At 45.6% G+C, this 21784-nt stretch overlaps 1 protein-coding gene across 1 annotated transcript in view; it reads right to left on the reverse strand.

Moving 5' to 3' along the window:
* SVOP (SV2 related protein) overlaps positions 1-21784 on the reverse strand; it is a 60866-nt gene that overhangs the window by 30909 nt on the left and 8173 nt on the right. Inside the window, exons 2-6 of the mRNA XM_010999141.3 lie at positions 15838-15998; positions 13565-13650; positions 12383-12481; positions 9602-9673; positions 664-788 (exon numbers count right to left, since the gene is read on the reverse strand). Coding sequence (XP_010997443.1) covers positions 664-788; positions 9602-9673; positions 12383-12481; positions 13565-13650; positions 15838-15998 — 543 coding nt within the window. The remainder of the gene's footprint in view (positions 1-663; positions 789-9601; positions 9674-12382; positions 12482-13564; positions 13651-15837; positions 15999-21784) is intronic.

A 21784-nucleotide genomic window follows, 5' to 3' on the forward strand; every position in this document is an offset into this window, starting at 1 on the left:
TCTGAAAAAAAAATATATGTATGTACATGGACACCTGAAACTAACATTGTCAATCAACTACACTTTAAAAAAGAAAAAAAAGAATTCCCCAGTCTCCCAGGAGACAGTGACTTCTTCCTGCAAGTCCAGCTGCTCTCACTACCTGAACATCAGCAACAGCAAAATAACACATAACTTACAGGTAATTAGCCCCATCCCCTGTCTCATTCGTGGTCAGGTGAGAAAGGACGAAGGAGCAGAGAGCATGACAGTTAAGAACACAGATGTTATAGGTACACAAGGTCAGTTTCTTAGTTCCACCTGCACTCTGTGTGGCTTGGACAAATGATTTTACCCTCTGAGCCTCAGTTTCCTCACCTGTAAAATGGAGATTGCAATCATTTGACGACACAAAATCCTGGAGCTGCTGTGCTGTGTCAAAGATAAATGTCCCATCAATGCTAGATCTGTTATTTTTATTATTATTTTACATCTATGACCTTCCAGCTCTTGTGTTGCTTTGGTGGCTGTTCGTTGTTACAATCCCGACAATGATGCTATACTCTGGCTACACCATGGCTAGAGGCCCTAGTGTGGGTAGGTACCATCTTTGCATCCCTCTGAGGCCATGAACATAGCTGACCTGCTGCCTGGCTGGGTGGCCAGAGCTGGGTATTTACTTACGACTGGGGGACCCCTCCGATTCCGAAGCCCACCAGGCCCCGGAGCACCAGTATCCAGCTGTACACGGGTGCGAAAGCACTGAGGATGCCGTAGTACAGAGTCCAGAGCACGCTGATCTTCAGCCCCTGCGGAGAAGGAAGACATCTAGTCACAGGGCTTCTCAGCACCTCCAGGGCACACACCCCCTGCACCTGTTTAAAGTCGCCAAGAGGGTCATGTTAGAGGGTAACCTACTCAGCCAAGGGGGTGCCTGGGGTTCTCTGTGTGGGTGGTGCCAACCCCTAGGGGGTGTCTGGGGAAATTGTGGGGCATTCTTGGTTGCCCCAGTGATTGGCATTTAATAGACAGGTCCCAGGAAATTTAGATGTCCCATAGCGCATGAAACCCAATCAAGACTTATCCTGTGTCCTGTACTGACTCAGATCAAACTTCCCGCTGGACCACCGTGCACCTGAACACGGTTTGTGATTATCTGCATCCAGACCTGCACTCCAGTTTACAGATGAACAGGATTTTGGGGGGTGGGTATAGTTTGAATACACTATTTTTTCAGGAATGCAACTTCTAGGGAAATTAAAGGAAGGCACACTTTGTTTTATCCAGAATTTTAAAAAATTGTTCATCATTTCAGAAAACTGTGATACCATGTGATACTGGAGTGACTGAGGGAACACGTCAGTTTCCGTCATGGGGCTTCTATATGTATCTATGAATAAACTGATCTGAATCTTATTTCAAAATGTCAGATCTAAAGAAGAAGCATCAGCGAGATTCCATTAAATCCAAACTTATTTATCATCAGGGCAAATATTCACGGCTTCCTTTTAGTATCTAGGCAGAGTTGTGGGTGAATATCTGCATATTGAAAGTAAATCTTATTTTATTAATTACCTCCTTTAAAAAATTTCTCCCTCATGTCCTAGCTAGGGCATTATAACTGATTTCTTTTTGTTTGTTTATTTGTTTTTAATTTTGTTTTGGTTTCTTGTTTGTTTGCTTTTTTGGGGAGGGGGAGTAATTAGGTTTATTTATTCATTTTTAATGGAGGTACTAGGGATGGAATCCAGGATCTGGTGCGTGCTAAGCATGCACTCTACTACTGAGCTACATCTTTCCTCCTCTGATTTCTTTTTTTTTCTTTAATTGTGTAAGTGGCTAGGTTATTTTATCTTTGAAATTATTTCTGGATTAGGAGGGGCACAATAAAAAATTTAATAATTTTTTTTAAATAAAGGGGACATTGTATTTGATGGGGTTGAGAACCACCTAGGATACAATACTGCAGGAAAAACTATGGTGCATAGTCCTGGAGTGTTCATTACCCTTAGAGACTGAGAAAAAAAATCAAGGGCGAATGGAGTTAAAAAATAGTTTTTATATCACAGCCAACACCAAATGTATCAGGAGTAAAATGCAGATTTAATGTGAATTTTAGACCTGCCACGTGAGGTCTTGGCAGCACTCCCTCTGCAGCACGCTTCCCAGAGCTCCAGAGTTCACCCTCCTGCCTGCCCACCCAGAGATGTTTCAGGGAGAAGGTGAGACATACTAATTTCAGCTTTAAAGTGAAAATGAAGAAGGGACCAGAGAGGAAGTTTGGAGGTCTACCAGACGATTTCAGGTCTTTTGGAAAATGATTTCAGGTGAGAGAATATTTTAAATAACTTTGCATCACCTTGTGAGAAAGTGATTTCTTTTTCCTTTCAATTTTCATCCTGCTGATAATATCCACAAGGAAATATCCACTTTTTAAACACCTGCTAATTTCTCTTTTTAACAGAGAGGGCAGTGGGGCAACCATACCCGCTAGAATTCTATAACAATGTTTTTCATTGTGTTTATTTTTGCAAGTGATTTCTACTTAGGGGCAATTGCTATTGATTTCCCATTTGAGACTCTTTGTCAAGTTTTCTTTTCCAAAAACATGCATTTAAGATTTTTTTTTTAAAGGAAAACATGCTGATATAAAGAAAGATTATTAAGCACATAAGAGACCAGGTAGGGGAGGAATTATTAAAGTCTAGGAAGCTCTGGATCTATTGCAATAACAAAGCAACTTTTCTGTTCCCCTAAACCCGTGGCTATGAAATTGGTACCAGCCACATATATACTGAGTTCCTATTTTTTTTGGCTTAAGCTAACTTAATAGGGGCTTTCTTCTTTGGAACCCAAAGAGTCTTGAATCAGAAACCAGACATCATTAGCAGCAGAGACCATAAAAGGAAGGAAGGAAAACAGAGCAGGGGAGGAGGAGAGGGGAGAGAGGAGGGCGCCCAGACTGGCGCATGGGAGCTAAGCTGCCTGGGAGCTGGGTTATCCTGGTGAGGTCACCGGGTGTCCCCATGCCTGTTCTGTCAGTCACAGCAGACTGCAGCTGGCTCTGCATTTGCCCGCTGATGCCAGGGCTTTCCAGCTGCCCAGAAAATGAGGACTCAGCAACCATTTGGAAGTACTGTCATGGCTATCGCAAAGGGACGAGCACTTCCAGGAAACCTCGTCCAACCACTGCTCAGGGACTCGGCAGAAATGTCCTTCCAGCTTCTCATTAACTACACTTGTCATTCTGCCTAATATCCATTCTGTCTTTTAGATTGTTACCCCTCCCTCCCCTGCCTTCCTCCCTCTGTCCTTCCTTCCTCCAATATTCATTAAGCATCCCCTGTATACCAGGCTTTAGAGATAGACACATAGACATTATAATTCATTAATTTGCTCATCAGTTATTCATTCAACAATATGCATGTATTGAGTGCCTGCAGTATGCCAGACACTCGAGATATGGATATATATTATACATTCATTCAATATACATGTACTGAACACCTGTTGTGTGCCTGGCACTAGAGGTACTGATAAGTACCCTTCATTCATTTGTTCACCATGCATGTATCAAGCACCTGTTGTGTGCCTGCCAGTTGAATAATACACGTTATTCATTCATTCATCCATTTACTATGCACCTATTGACGGCCTGCGGTTTGCTAAGCACTTGGCTTTGTTCTGTGCTTAGCAAACGTGACAGCCAGAGTCACTGACTTCGTGGACCTTTCATTTGCATTTTAAAAATTGTTGTCCCATCCTTACACTGGGTCCTCACAGTGGCCTGTGGGAAGAGGTGGTTATTTTCAGGTCCACTTTACAAATCAGCACAGGGAAGGTCGAAGGAGGTGAGCGATTTGTTCAGGATCAGCAGAGTCAAAACTGAAGCCAAGATTCCCTACCCTAAAAGCTACACTTGGAATGAGCCACTCTCCTCCTCCAGGGCCTTCAATGGCTCCCCATTACCTCTGGCAGAGAATATCCACGCATGCACTGAGCTTTTCAAAAACCCTTAACTCTTTTCATTTTGATGCAAAATATGTCACTTTTGAAACGGAGGCAACTGATTCAAAACCCTAGGAAGCATTGCATGGGGTTAAATGAAACACACCTGGGGGCCTCATTTGGCTCAGGGCTCAGCAGTTTGCAACCTGTCACCTGGAAAGGCTCCAAGCTTCTGCTCCAAGAAGCAGAGAGTCTTGCTGCCACTTGGGTGCCGGGCGGGCAACCCCAAAGAAGTGTGCTGACCTCACTGCTACGAGCGTTGCTCAGTCACCTGCAGGGCTGTCTGACTCAAGCCCCCTGCACCTCTCCAATGATGCTCAAGTACCAAGAAGAGAGTCACAGGGCAAGGAAATCCGAGGATTTTCAGATATTGGAATGAGAGGTCAAGTGCCTGCCACCCACCTCCTTCTCCCCCTTCGAGATAACATGGACATATAGCCTTTGAACTAGATGGTGACCTGATCATTTTCCAAATTTTTTTTTTTTGAGTCCCAACCAGTAGTAGTTACCATTGATCTTGGGCTATCCACGTATCAGTGAATACTGTTCTAGGTGTATTATATATGTTTTCTCCTTTTTAAAAAATATTATTTATTTATTTAGGTTTTTGGTGTTTTTTGTTTGTTCATTTTGGGTTTTGTTTGAGGGGGAGGTAATTCAGTTTATTTATTTACTTATTTATTTTAATGGAGGTACCGAGGATTGAACCCAGGACCTCGTGCATGCTAAGCACATGCTCTATCACTAAGCAATACCCTCCTCCATCTTTTTTTTTTTTTAATGGAGGTACTAGGGATTGAACCCAGGATCTTGCACTCTAGTTCCCTCCCCCATATACATTTTCTTATTTAATCCTCCCAACAATCCTTTGAGCTCCTACTGTTGTCAGTCCTATTTTGCAGATAGGAAAACTGAGGCTCAGCGAGGCAAAGCAATCTGCCCAAGTTTACGTTGCTTGATGGGGGAGGGAGGGACTAGGCTATGAACCTGGATGCATTTATCTCCATCCCTGCAAGACCGCACACCCACTGGCGCCCTTCCCTTCCGGGGCTGCCACAAGTCCCCAGGCTGAAGAAACTTTCGTAGGAATCCCAGTGGCCCGCTGAGTCCTAACCCCTTATGTGATTCTCCTGCAAAGTCACGCAGTGGACGTCCTCAGAAACCTTGCAGCTGGGCCGAGGCAGAGCAAGGAGCTAAGAGGAGGTTCTCGGAGTTTGCCAAGGCTCGCCGGCTGTCTGGCTCGACTGCTGGTCCTGGAGGGGATCTGGGGAGGCTTTATAATCAGAGCCGGATCCACGCTCCCTAAGGTGGAGCCAGAATTCCATGCTGGGGAGAAGGAGGCTCTGCAATCTGGTGGAGGAGGAGGGGGGCTGTCTCCCTCTCTCTCCAGTCATGGCCATGCCAACTTTACACTGGGTGTGGAATTTAGCAAGCTGGTCAAGAGAGCAGGCAGCCCCCGCCCCAGGCTTCATCTGTTTGGGGCGGATGAATGTTCAACTGACCCACTGAATTCTAGGAAATCATTCGGTTATGTCTCCCAGCAGCCAAGGTCAGGGAGAAGGATGTGAACTCAGGCACCATACACACCTGCATATTAACACTGGCATTGCCATTTGTTGGCACCATGAGCTTGGCGAATCATAGGATTAATAATGGAAACTGTAGGGGGAAGGTAAAACTTAGCGGTAGAGTGCATGCTTGGCATGCTTGAGGTCCTGGGTTCAATCCCCAGTACCTCTTTAAAAATAAATTAATAAATAAACCTAATTACCTTCCCCCAAAACAATAATTAAAAAAAAAAAAAGGAAACTGATGAAACATGTTCTCTGTGCCAACATTTCTTTACAAAGGTCATTTCCTCCTCAGAACAGCCCCGTGGGGAAGGCTATTGTTATCCCATTTACGGATGAGGAAACTGAGGCACAGAGAGGTTGAGTAACTTGCCCAAGGTCATGCAGCCCCTAAGTGGAGAAGCTGGGATTTGAACCCAAGCAGATAGGCCTCAGAGCCCATGCTGTACCAATGGTGCTGTATTAATATTTCATTTGTCCAAACGACCCCTTAGGTAAGTATCAAAATGAGTATTGAGTGATCCCTGTTGATGGAGGAAGAGGCTGAAAAACTCACTGTTCACAATACTGCAACTTGGCACGGTCTGTGTGTTTATTCTGGGTTCCTAGTTTCTCAGCCTTGGCACTAGGTACACATTGGAACTGGTCATTCTTCATGATGGGGACTGTCCTCTGTCCTGCGGGTTATCGAGCAGAATCTCTGACCTCTACTTAGTAGATATCAGTGGCAACCCTCCCCGTCGTCATGACAACCAAAAATGTCTCCAGACATTGCTATGTGTCCCCTGGGTGGAGTTGAGGCAACATCCTCCCCACTACCTCCTCTGCATTGAGAACCACTATTCTAGAAGGTGCCTAAATGTCTTTAGACTTCACAAGATTCACTAATGGCTGAACACCCATGTATGAATCTGTTTAAAATCCATAGCTTTCTCTTCTGAGATCCATTATAAACACGAAGACATCTACGTTCTACAGGGCTACCTCCTGGGAACCCCGTAAGAATGACTGCCCTTGGTGGCAGGATAACATCCTCTTCCAAGGGGAGTCAGGATCCTAAGCTAACGACCTTCATTGACTTTTGGGGCAAACAAAGAACGTTTATCAGTAAAATCAGTTGCTGGTCTGGAGACCAGATGCGAGAGTTGCAGAACTGGAAACAGGGAGGTTTTATCCTCATCCATCCAGCTCAGCCACTCAAGAAATATTTATTGAGTGTCTGCGATAGGCCAGGTGCTGTGTCTGGTGCCTGGGGCCACCTCAGCCCCCTTCCTCGTGGAGTGTGCTAGGCTCACGTGGCCACCCTGCTGCCTGTGTCCGTGGCAGACATCACTAATTGATCACAGTGCTGTCCCACTGGGCCTTCGGACTCCTCACATCCATGTGCCTGCTAACTGATTAGAACAGACCCAAGGGACAAAAACCCACTTGCCCTTTAATTTGGGGAATTCAATAAACGGTAGCTCTTAATATCAGCTAGTGTCCAATCCCACCTCAGCCTCCTTCACTATAAAGAAGGAACCTGAGGCCCATGCGTGGGGAGTGACTTGCTTTAGACACACAGTTGCAGATACAGGCCCCAAATTAAGGTATTTTTATGTCTTTCCCCGCTGTGTTCCTCATGGCTTCAAGGCTCACCAACTGGATAACAGAACTGAGGGCGCAGCAGAATTCCTTATTATGGGTGCCCGCATTTTTTTTGTGCATTTGTCTCTTTGCCTCAAGGGCAAGTAAATAAAAAGATGTTTTTAGCCAGAGACAGAGGAAGGGGTTGCCCACCCACCCCGGCACAGTTCGCTCAGGAAGAAGCCACACTGAGACCCTATGAGAGCTGCTTCCTTTGATTATCTGATGATTAATGAGGTCCAGTCTCAGACAGCTGCAGTTTCACAGTTTCTTTAAACGCTGCTAGCTCCACCAAAGACATGGCTCCTTTTTATGTTAAGAGGTGCTTCCCTCCCTCCCTCCCTCCCTCTTTTCCTTTCTCCCTCCCTCCCTCCCTTCCTTTCTCCCTCCCCCCTTTCTCCCTCCATCCCTCCCTCCTTTCTCCCTCCATCCCTCCCTTCCTTTCTCCCTCCCTCCCTTCCTTTCTTTCTCCCTCCCTCCCTTTCTCCCTCCCTCCCTCCCTTCCTTTCTCCCTCCATCCCTCCCTTCCTTTCTCCCTCCCTCCCTCCCTCCCTTTCTCCCTCCCTCCCTGCCTTTCTCCCTCCCTCCCTTCCAGCTCTCTCACTCTGCTCTTTGTTTCAACCAGAAAGTCAGTACAGCAGTGACTCATCCCCTCCAGAAACAAGAAATGGGTGGTTGGGGGCAGAGTCTACAAGGCTGCCAATCTGAAGATCCAAGTAATCCAACTTCTATTCACTTTGGGTGACTGGGGAGTCTTTCCAACTGACCTCTCCAGCCCCTGAAACCAACCAAGATCCCCTGGGCTACAATGGCTGCCGTCAGTTTCCCAACCCTGCCTTCTCTGGCCCTGTCCCAGCCACTTCCTGGAGGTTTTAGTTGTCAATGTTGGTCCATGTTGTTTCCTATCTCTCAGGAGGAGGGGCTGCAGCTGGGGTCTACTTCCTGGAAAGCACTGTTCGAACACTCATTCATTCACTGAGCCAAGATACGTGTATTGAGCACCTACAGAGTCCAGCCACAACCATTGCGGTTAAAATAAGGACGTAGAGTTAGAAGGGACGAGACCTGGCTCTGGGACATACAAACTGTGTGGCCTCGGGCAAGGCACACACTCTCTGTGCCTCAGTTTCCCCTTCTGCAAGATCAGGCTGAAGTAGTACCTACTTCAGTGGTTGTTATGGCCGTTGGATGAGCCCATGCGTGTTGTGTTGCTTAGTACAATGCCTGCCGTACCAGGCACTGTTTTACTTTTATTTCGTGGCATGCTGATTGCTGTGGACCTCGCCTGTTACCTACCCAGCCTCCATATCTTCCTTCTTCCTTCCTAACAGAATTCTAAGGTTGTTTAGGTATCTACCCACTCCCCGGATCCAGGAGTAGGCTTTTACTAGTCTAAGCCAATGGTTCTCAAACTGTGGTCCCCAGACCAGCCGCATCAGGATCACCTGGGAACTTGTCAGAAATGCAATAATTGCAACGTCGGCTCATGTGTCCTGTGCCTAGGATGCGCCTTGCACTGTCCCAAGTGATTCATCTCAATTAACCCTCCAGTGTAGATTCTGTGATCTTCCTCTTTCTATGTGTGAAAAAGTTGATGCTCAGAGAGGTCAATTCACTCGCCCAAGGTCACACAGCCAGGAGTGGCAGAGTCGGGACTGAATCCAGGTCCACTGGACTTTAGAGCCCAAGCATGTAACCACTACACCATCCTGCCTCTGGAGAAACTGAAGACTGATGAGGAGAGTCCAAGAACAATAGAGCAGTCAGGTTGTGCGATAGCTCAGAATGTGCCCCACTGGAACAGTGACTCTTCCTGAATAGGGCACTTAACCAGCAAAAGCTTGCCTGGATCTACAGAGATCTTGTCTCCTTTAAGGCCCACATTTAGAGTTTGAAGGACCATGGCTTCACACGTGGAAAGAATCAAATAGCCCAGGTGCAGTCTAGGGAATTGAGAGCAACGTAAAACACAAAGGGGACCCTCAAAGCCCCGAAGTAACAAACAGATAAAACAGTGAATGCTCAATGCAATTACAGACCTGTAAGTTCCCTTCTTCCTTCTTGTTTGCAAACCTGTTTCATGTCCTATCTTAGGCTAGGCTTCCCCCAAAGCCTTGAGAGAGGGGATCTAGTGCAAATAGTTGCTTTAGGTGGTGATCCCAGGAGGGGTGGGCACCAAAGGGATTGGGGTGGGCACCACCAGCATCTTCGACGATCTGAAATGCACATGCCTAGGCTTCACTAGAAATGTAGGATTTCAAGAGTCTGCAGCCTCAGAGCAATCTCTTCTCTATGCCCGTCAGCACAGCTCAGAATTAGACCCCTACCAAGTTCTCAAGCAGCATAAATTTTGTTACTTTGTCAAGGTCATCACGGAGATGACCCAGAGGACACATGCACAGGAGAGGTCGCCTTACTGTTTTCCTGCCATACTGGTCTGAGATGTTCCCCCAGAGGGTGGAGCTGGACATCATGCCGACAAAGACCACCTGTGAGGGGAGGAAAGACGGTTTCTGTTAGACTGTGACACAGAGCACCGCAGGGAAAGGGAATGCCAAGTCCAACCCGTGATGTCACACTCTAGTAATAAGAATGAACCCACGCTTACTGAGATCTTGTTCAGATGCAAACACCATGCTCTGCGCTTTGTGTTACTGTTTAAGCCTCACAACAATCCTATGGGGCAGGTGTTACCATTATCCCCATTTCAAAAGTGAGGAGGAACGGAGACTCAGAGAGGGGAGGTCATGTGGCTGAAGAGCTAGTATTATACCAATTTCTCACCAAACCCAAGAAATGTCTTGCCCTATGGCTTAAAAAAATGTTAAAGGTTGCAAAGTACAGTTTGGAGGATATGAAAACAGAAGACGTGCAATTGGGATGGGAGCTGTAAGGTGTCAGCAAGAGGAAGCACTCATGGAGCGCTCACTGTGCGCTGGGCAAAGTCCTTGTTCCGTTGTTAACCCTGGAACAGAGCTGATGAGGTATGAATGATCATACCCATTTTGTAGACGGGTAGCTCGAGGCTTAGGAGGGTTAAGAAACCTGCTCATTATCCTAGAGACGTGAGGGTGGAGACAGGTCTTCAACCCAGACAGGATGACCTGAGCGTTCATTATAGTCGTATTCTTTGCAGGGCACTCACCACATGCCGGATACCATGCCGCATGCTTTTGGTCTTACCTAATGCGCACACTCACAGCAGCCCACCCGGTAAGAGTGGGTGCCATTATTATGCCCATTTTACAGATAAGGCAACTGAAGCCCAAAGAGGAACTACAAGCATTTCTCCAGACACATCCTAAGGTGGCAGGCTCCAAATTAGCTAGTTACACTGAGGAGTTCCAAGGGGGAAGCAGATTTGGATAATTTTAAAGGAATTAATTTCCAGGTCCTCAATTTCCATATAGACTCTTTCCAGAGAACAGGTTAGGGGTCTCACCTGTTCCCTGTGTGAAGGAAAAGCTGGGCTGGTCTAACAAGATAACTCACAAGTCTAGGAATGTGAAGGAGAGGCTGGGCTGGTTTAACAAGATAACTCACAAATCTAAGTATTGGAATACTGATCTGAGTTCTGCTAGACTAACTTGTAAATCTAGGTTAATTAGTGTTGGTTTGCTGTTTATGTGTTTTTGCTAGCCAGCTGGATTTTCAAAGATACATATCTGGCTTTGGAATGTTGGCTTGCTGCCTCCCCGCCTCCACTTTTGTGATGATAATGATGCTAAAGCTGTTCCATGCCTATTGGCTGAATACCCCAAACTTGTACTTTACCCTATAAAACCTCATGTGCACATCTTGAAGGTGCTCAGAGCTTTGGAGCAGAAGCCCCTCTGAGCCCGCCGGCGTAATACATCTGAGTACTCCAACCCTCCGAGTGGTGCTTGTTTCTTGACTGGCCTGTCGTTTCCGTAACACCTGCCCTGCGTTCCCTTCCTCAACCACCCCACCCTCACTTGTCACTGCCCAGTCCTTCAAGAGCACATCACAGTGCATTGTTCTGAGGTTACCCTCCAGGATGCCTTCAAAAGAATACCAATGACATAGTTATAAATCCTTTGGCAAGTCATCTAAATTCCAATTCCATTTTATTATTATTATTATTCTGTTTTAAACGGAGGTACTAGGGATTGAACCCAGGACCTTGTGCATGCTAAGCATGGGTTTTACCACTGAGCTATACCCTGCACCCCCCATTTTATTATTTTGAATCAAATTGACCATCTGAAGAAAAACAGGCGTCATCACTCTCATTATGCAGATGATGAAATAGAGCCAGAAAGTGCCTCAGTCAAGATCACACATCTCAAGGTAACTAAACTACAAAATTCCAGATCTATGTGCTTGTGAAGTTCCTGAGCTGCATCACCTTCTTGCTAATATCAGACCAGGTCTTGTTGCCAGAGGCACTCAGGCCATTCCAGAACAGTTATCCATAGAAAACAGCGTTCGGGTAGGTGTTCCTAGTTAGCAATAACTCTGCCACTAGCTAGGCTGTGTGACCTTTCCTAAGTGAATTAACCTCTCTGTGCTCATTTTTTTTCTCAGCTCATAATAGTACCTATCTGAGGTTTAAAGAGCACAATGTATATATGCATATATTATAGCAATGTATATAAAGTCATTTTCATAGTAAATGCTCAATAAATGTTAGTTTTTGTGAGTATTATTATTATTACCCTCTTATCCAGCTTGGCCATTCCCCTCCCTGTTAGAAGATCACCATTGAACTACCTCTGGCAAAAATTAAGTGTTCTGCCTCACCCTCCTTCAAGCCTCAGTTCCAGGGAGCAGCAGCTCCTACCATGTATTGAACATATTCTGTGTGCGAGGTGCTATGTTGTTTCCAATCCTCACGTCACCTTCACGTGGGAGGAACTGGCATCTCCTTTTTGGGAAAGCGAGACTTATAAGGTTTCACTGATATGCTCAGGTGGGTTCCAACCTCCCAGCCAATGAGCAGGATGTCTGGGATCCCCAGGTAGTTGGAACCCCTGGATGGGGTAAATCTGGCTGCAAACGAGATGTGTGAGGTGGAGAGGGGAGAAGGCAAGCTGAGGTCATGGCGTTTCCATTCAGGGCTTAATTGTCTTCTGCTGAGCCCTTGGCAGCAGCAGGAGGAGGGGGACATCCTACAGTACACCCCGGGGGACCAGAACCGTGCAATAACAGGAGAGAGCTGCCGCCAGTCTGCCTACCGAGGTCAGCAACGCCACCTGCCAGCTGGGGAGCCGCCACTCGCAGTGCAGCTGCGGTGCCAGGATGCTCAGGATCATCATCTCCATGGCGTCGGCCATCTGCAGGGAGGAAGCACACATAATGAGGCCAGGATGCTGCCCGGTGCCGGGGACGGCCGGCCCCTCACCGACTCCACAACCCCAAGCGAGCATGTAGGAAATCCTTCTTCACCTCCTGCCGACTGCCCTACCACACATCCAACACGCTGAAAACCGCAGTGGTTCAAACAGTGAATTCAAACACGGGAACTGACAACTAGACATGTAACATTCTTTGTGTGTATATGTTTCTGTGGTGGAAATAAAATAAGGGTGTTCCCTGAATGAAGTGGGAAAACGTTGTATTTTGAAAATCTGAGAAAAGCGTTTTTATAGAGGTAGAGAGACAGTGATCTTTTTTCCTAAAGCTCAATTAAAGACTAGTTTGTCTTTGGTTCATACGTCATTGTTCACGTAGAATTGTCAGGAGAGTTAATAAATGTGACCTTTTAATGTATTAAAACATACTAGGAAGTCCCAGTCATTAAACATTGTAGTACCTTTACAGGATTAAACAGACAGAGCAATGCAACAGAAACGAGAGTCCAGAAGCAAACTCATGTGGCTGTGGGAATGTGGTGGACGATAAAGGAGGCTTTGCTAATTGCTGGGGGGAAAATGATGGGGCAGGGGATTGACAATCTATTTGGAAAAATATGTACTTAAATCGCAGTCTCGCACTATTCATAAAAATCCATTTCAGTTGTATCAACAGTTTAGATGCGTTATTTGCCATGGGTACATTAGGGGATTTTGTCAGGGATCACGAGGCCTTTGAAGCAGGAGGCACATTTTGATCTGTGCGTATTTTTCAAAGGTGAATCTCATAGATGATGTCATCATCTCCTAGTGGCCCTGAGCCTCAAAGGGTTGAGAACCACTTAATTCGCCAGAAGCTTTAACTCCTCCTGGAGGACAATTGCCAACCACACCCAACTCCCCGAAAGCAGACCATTCTCACCCAGGGTCACTCAAAATTAACTTGATTAAAGCAACAGATCTGTGTGGAGGGTACTGTGTCCTTCCTTGTAAACCATGGAAACCCAGTTGCGTTGAGCAGCAAGGGTGCTTCTGGAGAGTGAAGGGGAGCCCGGAAATACTTGCCCAAGCCAAGCCGGTGAGAACAGACAGCTTCCATTGAAATTTTCCAAATCCAATAGCTTCCACCGCATCCTCCACCATGAAAGTATCTGGGAAGGAAAAGGGGAAAGTGGAGGAAGGGGTCAGGGCATTTAGCAGTTGTCCTAGGATGTGGTGGGGAGGGAAGTCTGGGCACATCCCTGGCCAAGCTCTTTAAAGGCACACACTCTGCTTCTAGATCTCACCCAACGAGTGTGAAGGTTTATCTTGCTACAAAGTCCACTGCACCATTGTTTTTACAAAAGGAAAAATTGGACAACCTAGAATGTCTAACAGTGAATTGGTTAAATAAATTATTTCATAAATTATACATAAAATATTATATACCCACATGATGAAATGCAACCTGTCTGTTAAAAAAATGCAGGTATAACAATACCTTGTTAATTAATTTTTAGAAAACAAAGCAAGATGGACCAGGGGAAGTAAGGTTGAGTTTCCGCAGACTGTCGACAGGGTCATCTTTGAGGATAGCCCTCACTTTTTTGTACATGTCGATCATATCTGGATACTTTCCAAATAAACACATGTTATTTGTATGCTCAGAAAAAAAATAAGGAGATAATTTATAAGCTTATAAGTGTTTTGAAAAAAGCCTAAAAGGCTAAATACAATGTGGTGTGCTGGATTGGTTCCTGCGACAGCACTGCTGGGAAAACTGGTGAAATCTGCATAAAGTCTGGAGTTTATCGAATAGTGTTCCATCCGTGTCAATTTCCTAATTTTGACAAGTGCTGATGAGATCCTCGGACACAGCTCATGGGAGGGCCACCCAGCACGCTCCTTTAGTACTTTCATTTTTCAGTTAACTTTTTATTCTGGGATATTTTCAATTTACAGAAAAGTTGCAAAGATAGTACAGAGAGTTCTCGTATATTCTTCATGCAGCTTCCCCAATAATTTATTTAACCAGCGTGAGTCCTATAACAACATCAGTAATAAGAAAGTAAGAGTAATAATATAATGGTGTGTTTATTTAGTGCATACTGTGTGTCAGGCACTGCGCTCAGGGCTTGATGGACATTATCTCATTGAGTCCCTGTCACAACTGTTAGTTAAGGCTCAGTCTTAGCCCCATTTTACAGAGGAGGACATGGTGTCAATGCAGCTGGTATATTGTAGATATGGGAGTTGAGTCCAGATCAGCTCCTGCTTCTAACCTCTGCCTCCCCTCCCTCCCCAGTCATTGCCTCCTTAGATCTGCCAACAACAGGCTTTGGGCTCAAGACATTAATCCTCTCTCAAGTTGGGAATCTGGGGCCTTTCAGGAATGCATGGAATGTTTTCGTCCATCAGCGTCAGGTGGTGAGGGGAGATCAGGTCCCCCAGGACTGCCTCAAGTCTCTTGTTTGACCCTCTCGGTTCAGAGAGAGCACAAGATCATGGGTAAGGAGCATGGGCTCTGAGGCCAGATGTCCTAGGTGTAAATCCAGCTTGGCTAAGTTCTAGCTGTGTGACCCTGGGCAGTGTATTTAACCTTTCTGTGCTTCAGTGTCCTCCCCTGCAAAACGGAGAAGGTGATCATAATAGTTCCAGTTGGAACAGTTGTGAGGATTACATGTGTGATATGCGTAAAGTGCTTAGACCAGTGCCTGGCACAGAGAAAATTCTCAGCCTGTGTCAGCTGCTCTAATCACTATTTTCATCTTCACAATCACCACCACCACCATCACCACCACCACCATCATCACCAACCCCCTCATCATCACCACCACCATCACCATCACCACCCCCTCATCATCATCATCACCATCATCATCACCACCACCATCACGATCACCACCATCATCATCACTACCCCCCCTCATCATCACCACCCCCCTCACCATCATCATCACCACCACCATCACCACCCCCTCATCATCATCATTATCACCATCATCATCACCACCACAATTGTCATCACCACCATTGTCAGCATTACCATCATCACTACCACCATCATCATTACCACCACCATCATCTCTATCGCCACCATCATCATCATGGTGGCTGCTGTCCTCAGCCAAGTGTTACTCAATAATGTTGACTGGCAGGGATTGTGATGTAACCTTGCTGGCTGAAGAAAGCCATGTAGGTCCAGTCCCAACTTCCAGTGTCATCCTTGGGTCCTCCAGGCCCTCCTCCCTGCCCCTTCACAAGATCCCTCTGAGCACGCCACCTGGAGGGGCAACCCTGGCACCTCAGAGCCCCTGACTGTGGTCTGGGCTGATGCCCCAACTACAGGGACCCCTCACCGTCAGTGGGATTGGCAAACTCCTTGGGCACAGCCGCCCCATCATCCAGCTCGACGGCCTCTAGGCCTGCACGGACCCCTTCAATCTGGACCTCATGCTCTCCCGAAGCCGTGTCGTCCTCTGACCTTGCACTCTCGCCTGTGCGACGGAATTTCACCACCCTAGAGGACAGAGCAAATCTGGTCATGATGGCTAGAACTCCTTGACGGCCTTGCACTATAGCTCTTGTGCCCAAGACAGGTGAAAAGCTTTCTCTTATGGTCTGGAAAGTTGAATGGGTGGTGGGGGAGGGAGAACTTGGCATTTCTGCTGAGTTGGACCATCGGGTGGGTGACAACTTTAAGAGTTATGTATCAGGGTTGCCACATACAGTTGGACAGGTTGGACACTGCACAATTCCAGGCAGAACCCTATTCACATGGTAGGCTCTGTGACTGAGGAGACTTTTGTTCTAGACCTAAATACTGTTTGGAAGCATGTGTGTTTCAGAATTTAGACTCAGTCTGTATCCTATGGAAGTAACAATTTGGTCATCTAAGGGTTATCTTATACCCACAAAAAGTTGCCCACGGAATTTTGTTTTGTTTTTTTAATTTAAAGTGGATGCCAAAGTTTTTTAATTAGGACAATTCACATAAAAATCCAGATTCCTGATGTCTCTTAAAAAAATAGACTATCTGGGGGGCAGGCAGAGCTCAGCGGTAGAGTGCAAGCTTAGCATGCACTAGTCTTGGGTTCAATCACCAGTACCTCCACTGAAAAAAAAAGAAAAGAAAAGAAAAATAGAATATCTGGCCATCAGGGCCCACATTCCTACAAGGGACCAATGTGGCTATACTCGGGCTGTGTGCCCCCTATAGATGGGACACATAATCAGAGCCGACGACACCCTCATTCTCTCCAAATAACCTCCGCCCTGATGGTCTCCTGCCACTTATCTTTACACCTGCTCTGAGTTCCTCTCCCTTGGCCCCCTTCTTCTGGCCCTGCAGACATTTGAGTTTGAGACCCCATGGACGTCGCTCTCCATGCAATACACTCCCTCACACTGGGCTGTCTCTTGCGACTCTGGGAAACGCCTTGGTTTTTCTGAGCACCATCTTCTTCATCTGGGACTCAGGCAAAATTACCTGTCTCCTTCCAACTTCCTCACCCCTAAATGCAAAACTCCTGCTAACTGCCAGCCCGGTGGTGGATTTCAGGGTCATGGCAGTGACAGGAGAGATGTGTCCCTGCCCTCACAGCGGACAGCCATACTGAATGAGTAACGCCCATTTCTACCAGGGCTTTGAAAAAAGAAGTCTGTGGTGACATGGGTGTGAATGGCGGAGGGCTAATGAGGGACTGGAGGGCAAATGTGAGCATCGTTTTTAAAAGTTAAAAATGGAGACATTCCTACATAAAAAATATTGATATCATCACCCTCACCATCATTACCAATCAACTATCGTGTCATTCCATATATTTCACCAAAGAACACCTGATGGTCTGGCATAGGAAGGGTAAATCTTCCGATTCCAGAAGCCTGGGGGAAGATTCCCTGCTTGTGAATTTGGAGAAAAGACAGATGAAATCACAGAAGTTTTGTAAATACCTGAAACACCATTGGGTGGCAGGGCTCGGCTCGGAAACCTCCAGCTGTTGTCAAGGGCTGGAAATGTTGGGGCAGGACACAGAGTTTGCAGGCAGACCCCCTGGGAAATCCGAAGCTTAGATCTAACACTCCATTCCATCTCCCACCATCACCACCACTGTCTAGCAGTGTCGAGCCAGTGCTCTGTGCCTCATTCTAGGTGTTGTTTTCCATACGCTCTGTCTGCACTACAGCTCTGTGAGGTTGGCATTATTATCACCATTTTACAGACAAGAAAACTGAGGCTCCGGAAGTCTCAGGACTTACCCGTGGTCACGGAGCCAAAGAGGCATGGAGCCAGGTTTCAACCCCACTTCTGTCTGATCAAAACCTTATGTTTCTGGCCAAAGATGGGAAACCACTCAGATTCTTCCATTACTGCCCATTTATTCCATTTTTTTCTCCATAAAAATATTTTATTTTGAAATGTTTAAAGCATCTAAAATTAAATAGGTACCAATGAGAGAAATATCTAAACTTCCACAGTCCAGCTGAAGGACTAGATACAACTATTAGGTTGAACCACATGAAATCACCAACATTTGACCATAATTCAGTCGAAGCCACCGTGCCTCCTTTTCAATCTCCATCTCTCAGATCTTCATAGGAAATACACTTCCTTGATCAGGAGTCTTTACAATCATTGTTATTTGATTTAACCCTCACTGGATTAAATCAAAGAGGGAGACCATTACTGTCCCCACTGGATAAGATACACCTATAGTCTCGCTGAGCCTCAGTTTACCTTGTCTATAAGTTGGGTGTAATAATTTGGTCATAGATCGAATTCCTTAGAAGCAGAGTCTCAAATGGGATTCTTTTTTCAACAGTGGTAAAATACACATAACCCAAAATTCAACATTTCACCCATGTTTAAGTGCAGAGTTCTGTGGCGTCACATATATTCACAACGTTGTGCAACTATCACAACTAGCCATTTCCATGATTTTTCATCGTCCCAAACTGAAATTCAGTACCCATTAAACACTCCCCCCCCCCACCGGCCCCTGGAAAGCACCATGCTGATTTCTGTCTCTATGAATCTGACTACTCTAGAAATCTCAAGGAAGTGGAATCATTCAGTATTTGTCTTTTTGTGATTGGCTTATTTCACTTAGCGTCATGTCCTCAAGGTTCAGTCATGTTGTAGCATGTGTCAGTATTTCCTTCTTTTTTAAAGGCTGAATAATATCCCACTGTATGGATAGACCACATTTTATTTATCCATTCATCTGCTGATGGACACAGCTTGAAAGAACTGAGGCTTCAGCCTGGTTGTCTCTGGTATTAGAGTCCTGGGTCCCAATCACTGAGCATCAGTGCCTCTCCCGAGCATTCATGTGTGTCTGGGGAATGAATGAAGCCCAAACTCAGCTGTCCTGTATGGGTGGGTTTGCCAAAGAGCGGATAATGATGTGATCTGGAGCAGGCATCAAAAGACGTAGCTCGGTTCCAGCCTGGCAGACAGCTCTGCAGGTTTGTGCAGGGGTTCTTGAACTGGATGGAGCCTCAAAACCCATGCGGGGCTGGGACAACACAGAAGTCTGGGCCCCATTCCAAGGGGGTCTGATTCAGAAGGCCTCCATCTCCATCAGAGACTGAGATTTTGCATTTCTAACACGTTCCCAGGTGCTGCTGCTCTTGCTGATCCGGGGACTGATTTAGTGCGTCAGAGGCAGTAGAAAGACTCTGCTGTCCCCGCCTTCCCCATCCCTCATCACGAAGCCGTCATGCTGGGGGACAGGGCCCCCGACTCTGCTGGTTGCCTGCAGCTTACCCACCTCCCCCCTAGTAGCCCAGACCCCCTGTGACACAGGACTCAGGCAAACGCCCCTGCAGTCCAGAGCTGGGGCATCCCTTGCAGGTGGAAGGCAGATGTCACTGGGGAGCAAAAGCTGGGAGACAGACTGCTTTAGGCTTGGAAACCTGGGGAACAGTGGGAATCTGGAGCTTCGTTTAATCAACACTTGCCCAGCATGCACGCAAGCACCATTTGTTATCCAGAGTGTGTATTTCCTGGGGGTAGCTTTGGGGAGATGTTCGTTGAGATTAAGAGGCTGCTCTAAAGCCAGCAACATGCCTACAAACTGAATCTCACACAAACCCCCCATGCTGACACATAACATTTGCCAGTATCCGGTGGGTAAATACTCCCACCACGACCAATTTTAATCTCTCAATGGTTAAATAACAGGCTCTGAGACTGACTATTTACCAATCAACCTGCTCTCTCTAGAGCTGGTACCAGCGGTCTGTAGCACAACCACTGTGAAAAGTCCTCAAATCACTGTCACAAGCTACAGCACAGACGAACCTTGAAACATGATGCTGAGTGAAAGGAGCCAGACACAGAGAGTCACATGTGTATGATTCCATCTATGGGAAGCAACTTCATAGAGACGGAAAGCAGATGAGTGTTTGCCAGGGGCTGGGGAAAGAGGAACGGGGATTGACTGCCTAAGGGGACCAGAATTTCCTTTCAGGGTGATGAAAAATGTTCTGGAACTAGATAGAGGTGAGGCTGGTACAACATTGTGAATGTGCACCCATGTTCACAGCAGCACGATTCACGGTAGCGCAAAGCTGAAAACAACACCAGTGTCCATCAATAAGCAAAATGTGGTCTAAACATACAATGGAATATCATCCAACTTCAAAAAGGAAGGGAAGGTGGGGAACGTATTCAGTACCTTGTAGTAACCTATAATGAAAAAGAATATGAAAAGGAATATATGCATGTATATGTATGACTGAAGCATTATGCTGGACACCAGAAATTAACATAACACTGTCAACTGACTATATTTCAATTAAAAAAAATTTTTTTTAAAAGGAGGGGAAGGAAATTCTGACACATGCTATAATATGGAAGAGCCTTGAAGATGCAATGCTAAGTGAAATATGGCAGTCACCAAAAGACAAATACTGCATGAGTCAGATTTATAGAGACGGGAAGTAGAATGGTGGTTACTAGGGGCTGGGAGAGGAAGGAATAAGGACTTCAGTGTTTACTAGGTACAGAGTTTCAGTTTGGGAAGATGAGAAAGTTCGGGAGCTGGATGGTGATGATGGTTGCACAACAAGGTGAATGTACTTAATGCTGTAAAGCTGTACTCTTAAAAATGGTTAAAATGGTAACTTTTATGTTATGTGTATTTTGCCATCCCTCTCCCCCCCAAAAACCACCAAAACCCTCAACCCTGAACACTGCCATGGATGGTACTTCTCAGTGAAGTAAGTCAGACAGAGAAAGATAAATACTGTATGTTATCACTTACATGGGGAATCTAAAAAATGAAACAAACTAGTGAATATAACAAAAAAGAAATAGACTCACTGACAGACAAAGCAAACCACTGGCTACCAGTGGGGAGGGGAAACGGGGGAGGGGCAAAATCGGGGTATAGGATTAAGAGCTATACAGCGGGGGAAGGTATAGCTTAAGTGGGTGGTGGAGCACAAGCTTAGCGTGCACAAGGTCCCAGGTTCAATCCCCAGTACCTCTTCTAAAAATAATAAATAAATAAACCTAATTACCTCCCCTCCACCAAAAAAAAAAAAGGCATTAAATATTTTTTAAAAAGACCTATAAACCACAAGATATAAAATAAATGAGCAACAAGGGTATATTGTACAGCACAAGGAATATAGCTAATATTTTGTAATAACTATAAGTGCAGTGTAAGCTTTAAAAATTGTGAATCACAGTGTTGTACACCTGAAACTTATATAATATTGTATATAAACTACACCTCAATTGAAAAATTGTATGTATATATCCACATATACATAATTATATATTTATTTATATATAATTGTATATAATCACATAAATATATAAGTATATTTACATAAAGTTATGTATAAATATATATTTAGATATGTAAACAATTATATATTTTATTATTTATTAATTTATATATGATATTTATAAATATAAAGAAATGTTGATACATATAATACATGTGGACACACATATCACTGCATAGACATCTGGCACATTGTGAGAAATGCTGCAAATAGACTGGGTGCAGTGAGAGGGTAGCCGGGATGTGACATTTCACCTCTGTAACCCACCAAGGGGCAGAGTGAAGTGGGTTCCAGGGAGGGAGCAACAAAGGAGGAGGACTCCCTGGCCCCAAGAAGCAACCCCAAAGTCAAAAACATAGAGTCCCCCAAGGTGTTCGCAGAAGATAAAAATATAGAGAATTATTAGGCGAAGGAAGGACATGAACATTTACGTGCATTATCAATTCCTCTCCAGGGTGAAGGGAAGGTTGATGGCTCGCCCTTTACTCTGAGGGTCACATCGCA

Source organism: Camelus dromedarius, chromosome 31 (genome assembly GCF_036321535.1).
Source record: "Camelus dromedarius isolate mCamDro1 chromosome 31, mCamDro1.pat, whole genome shotgun sequence".
Lineage (NCBI taxonomy): Eukaryota > Metazoa > Chordata > Mammalia > Artiodactyla > Camelidae > Camelus > Camelus dromedarius.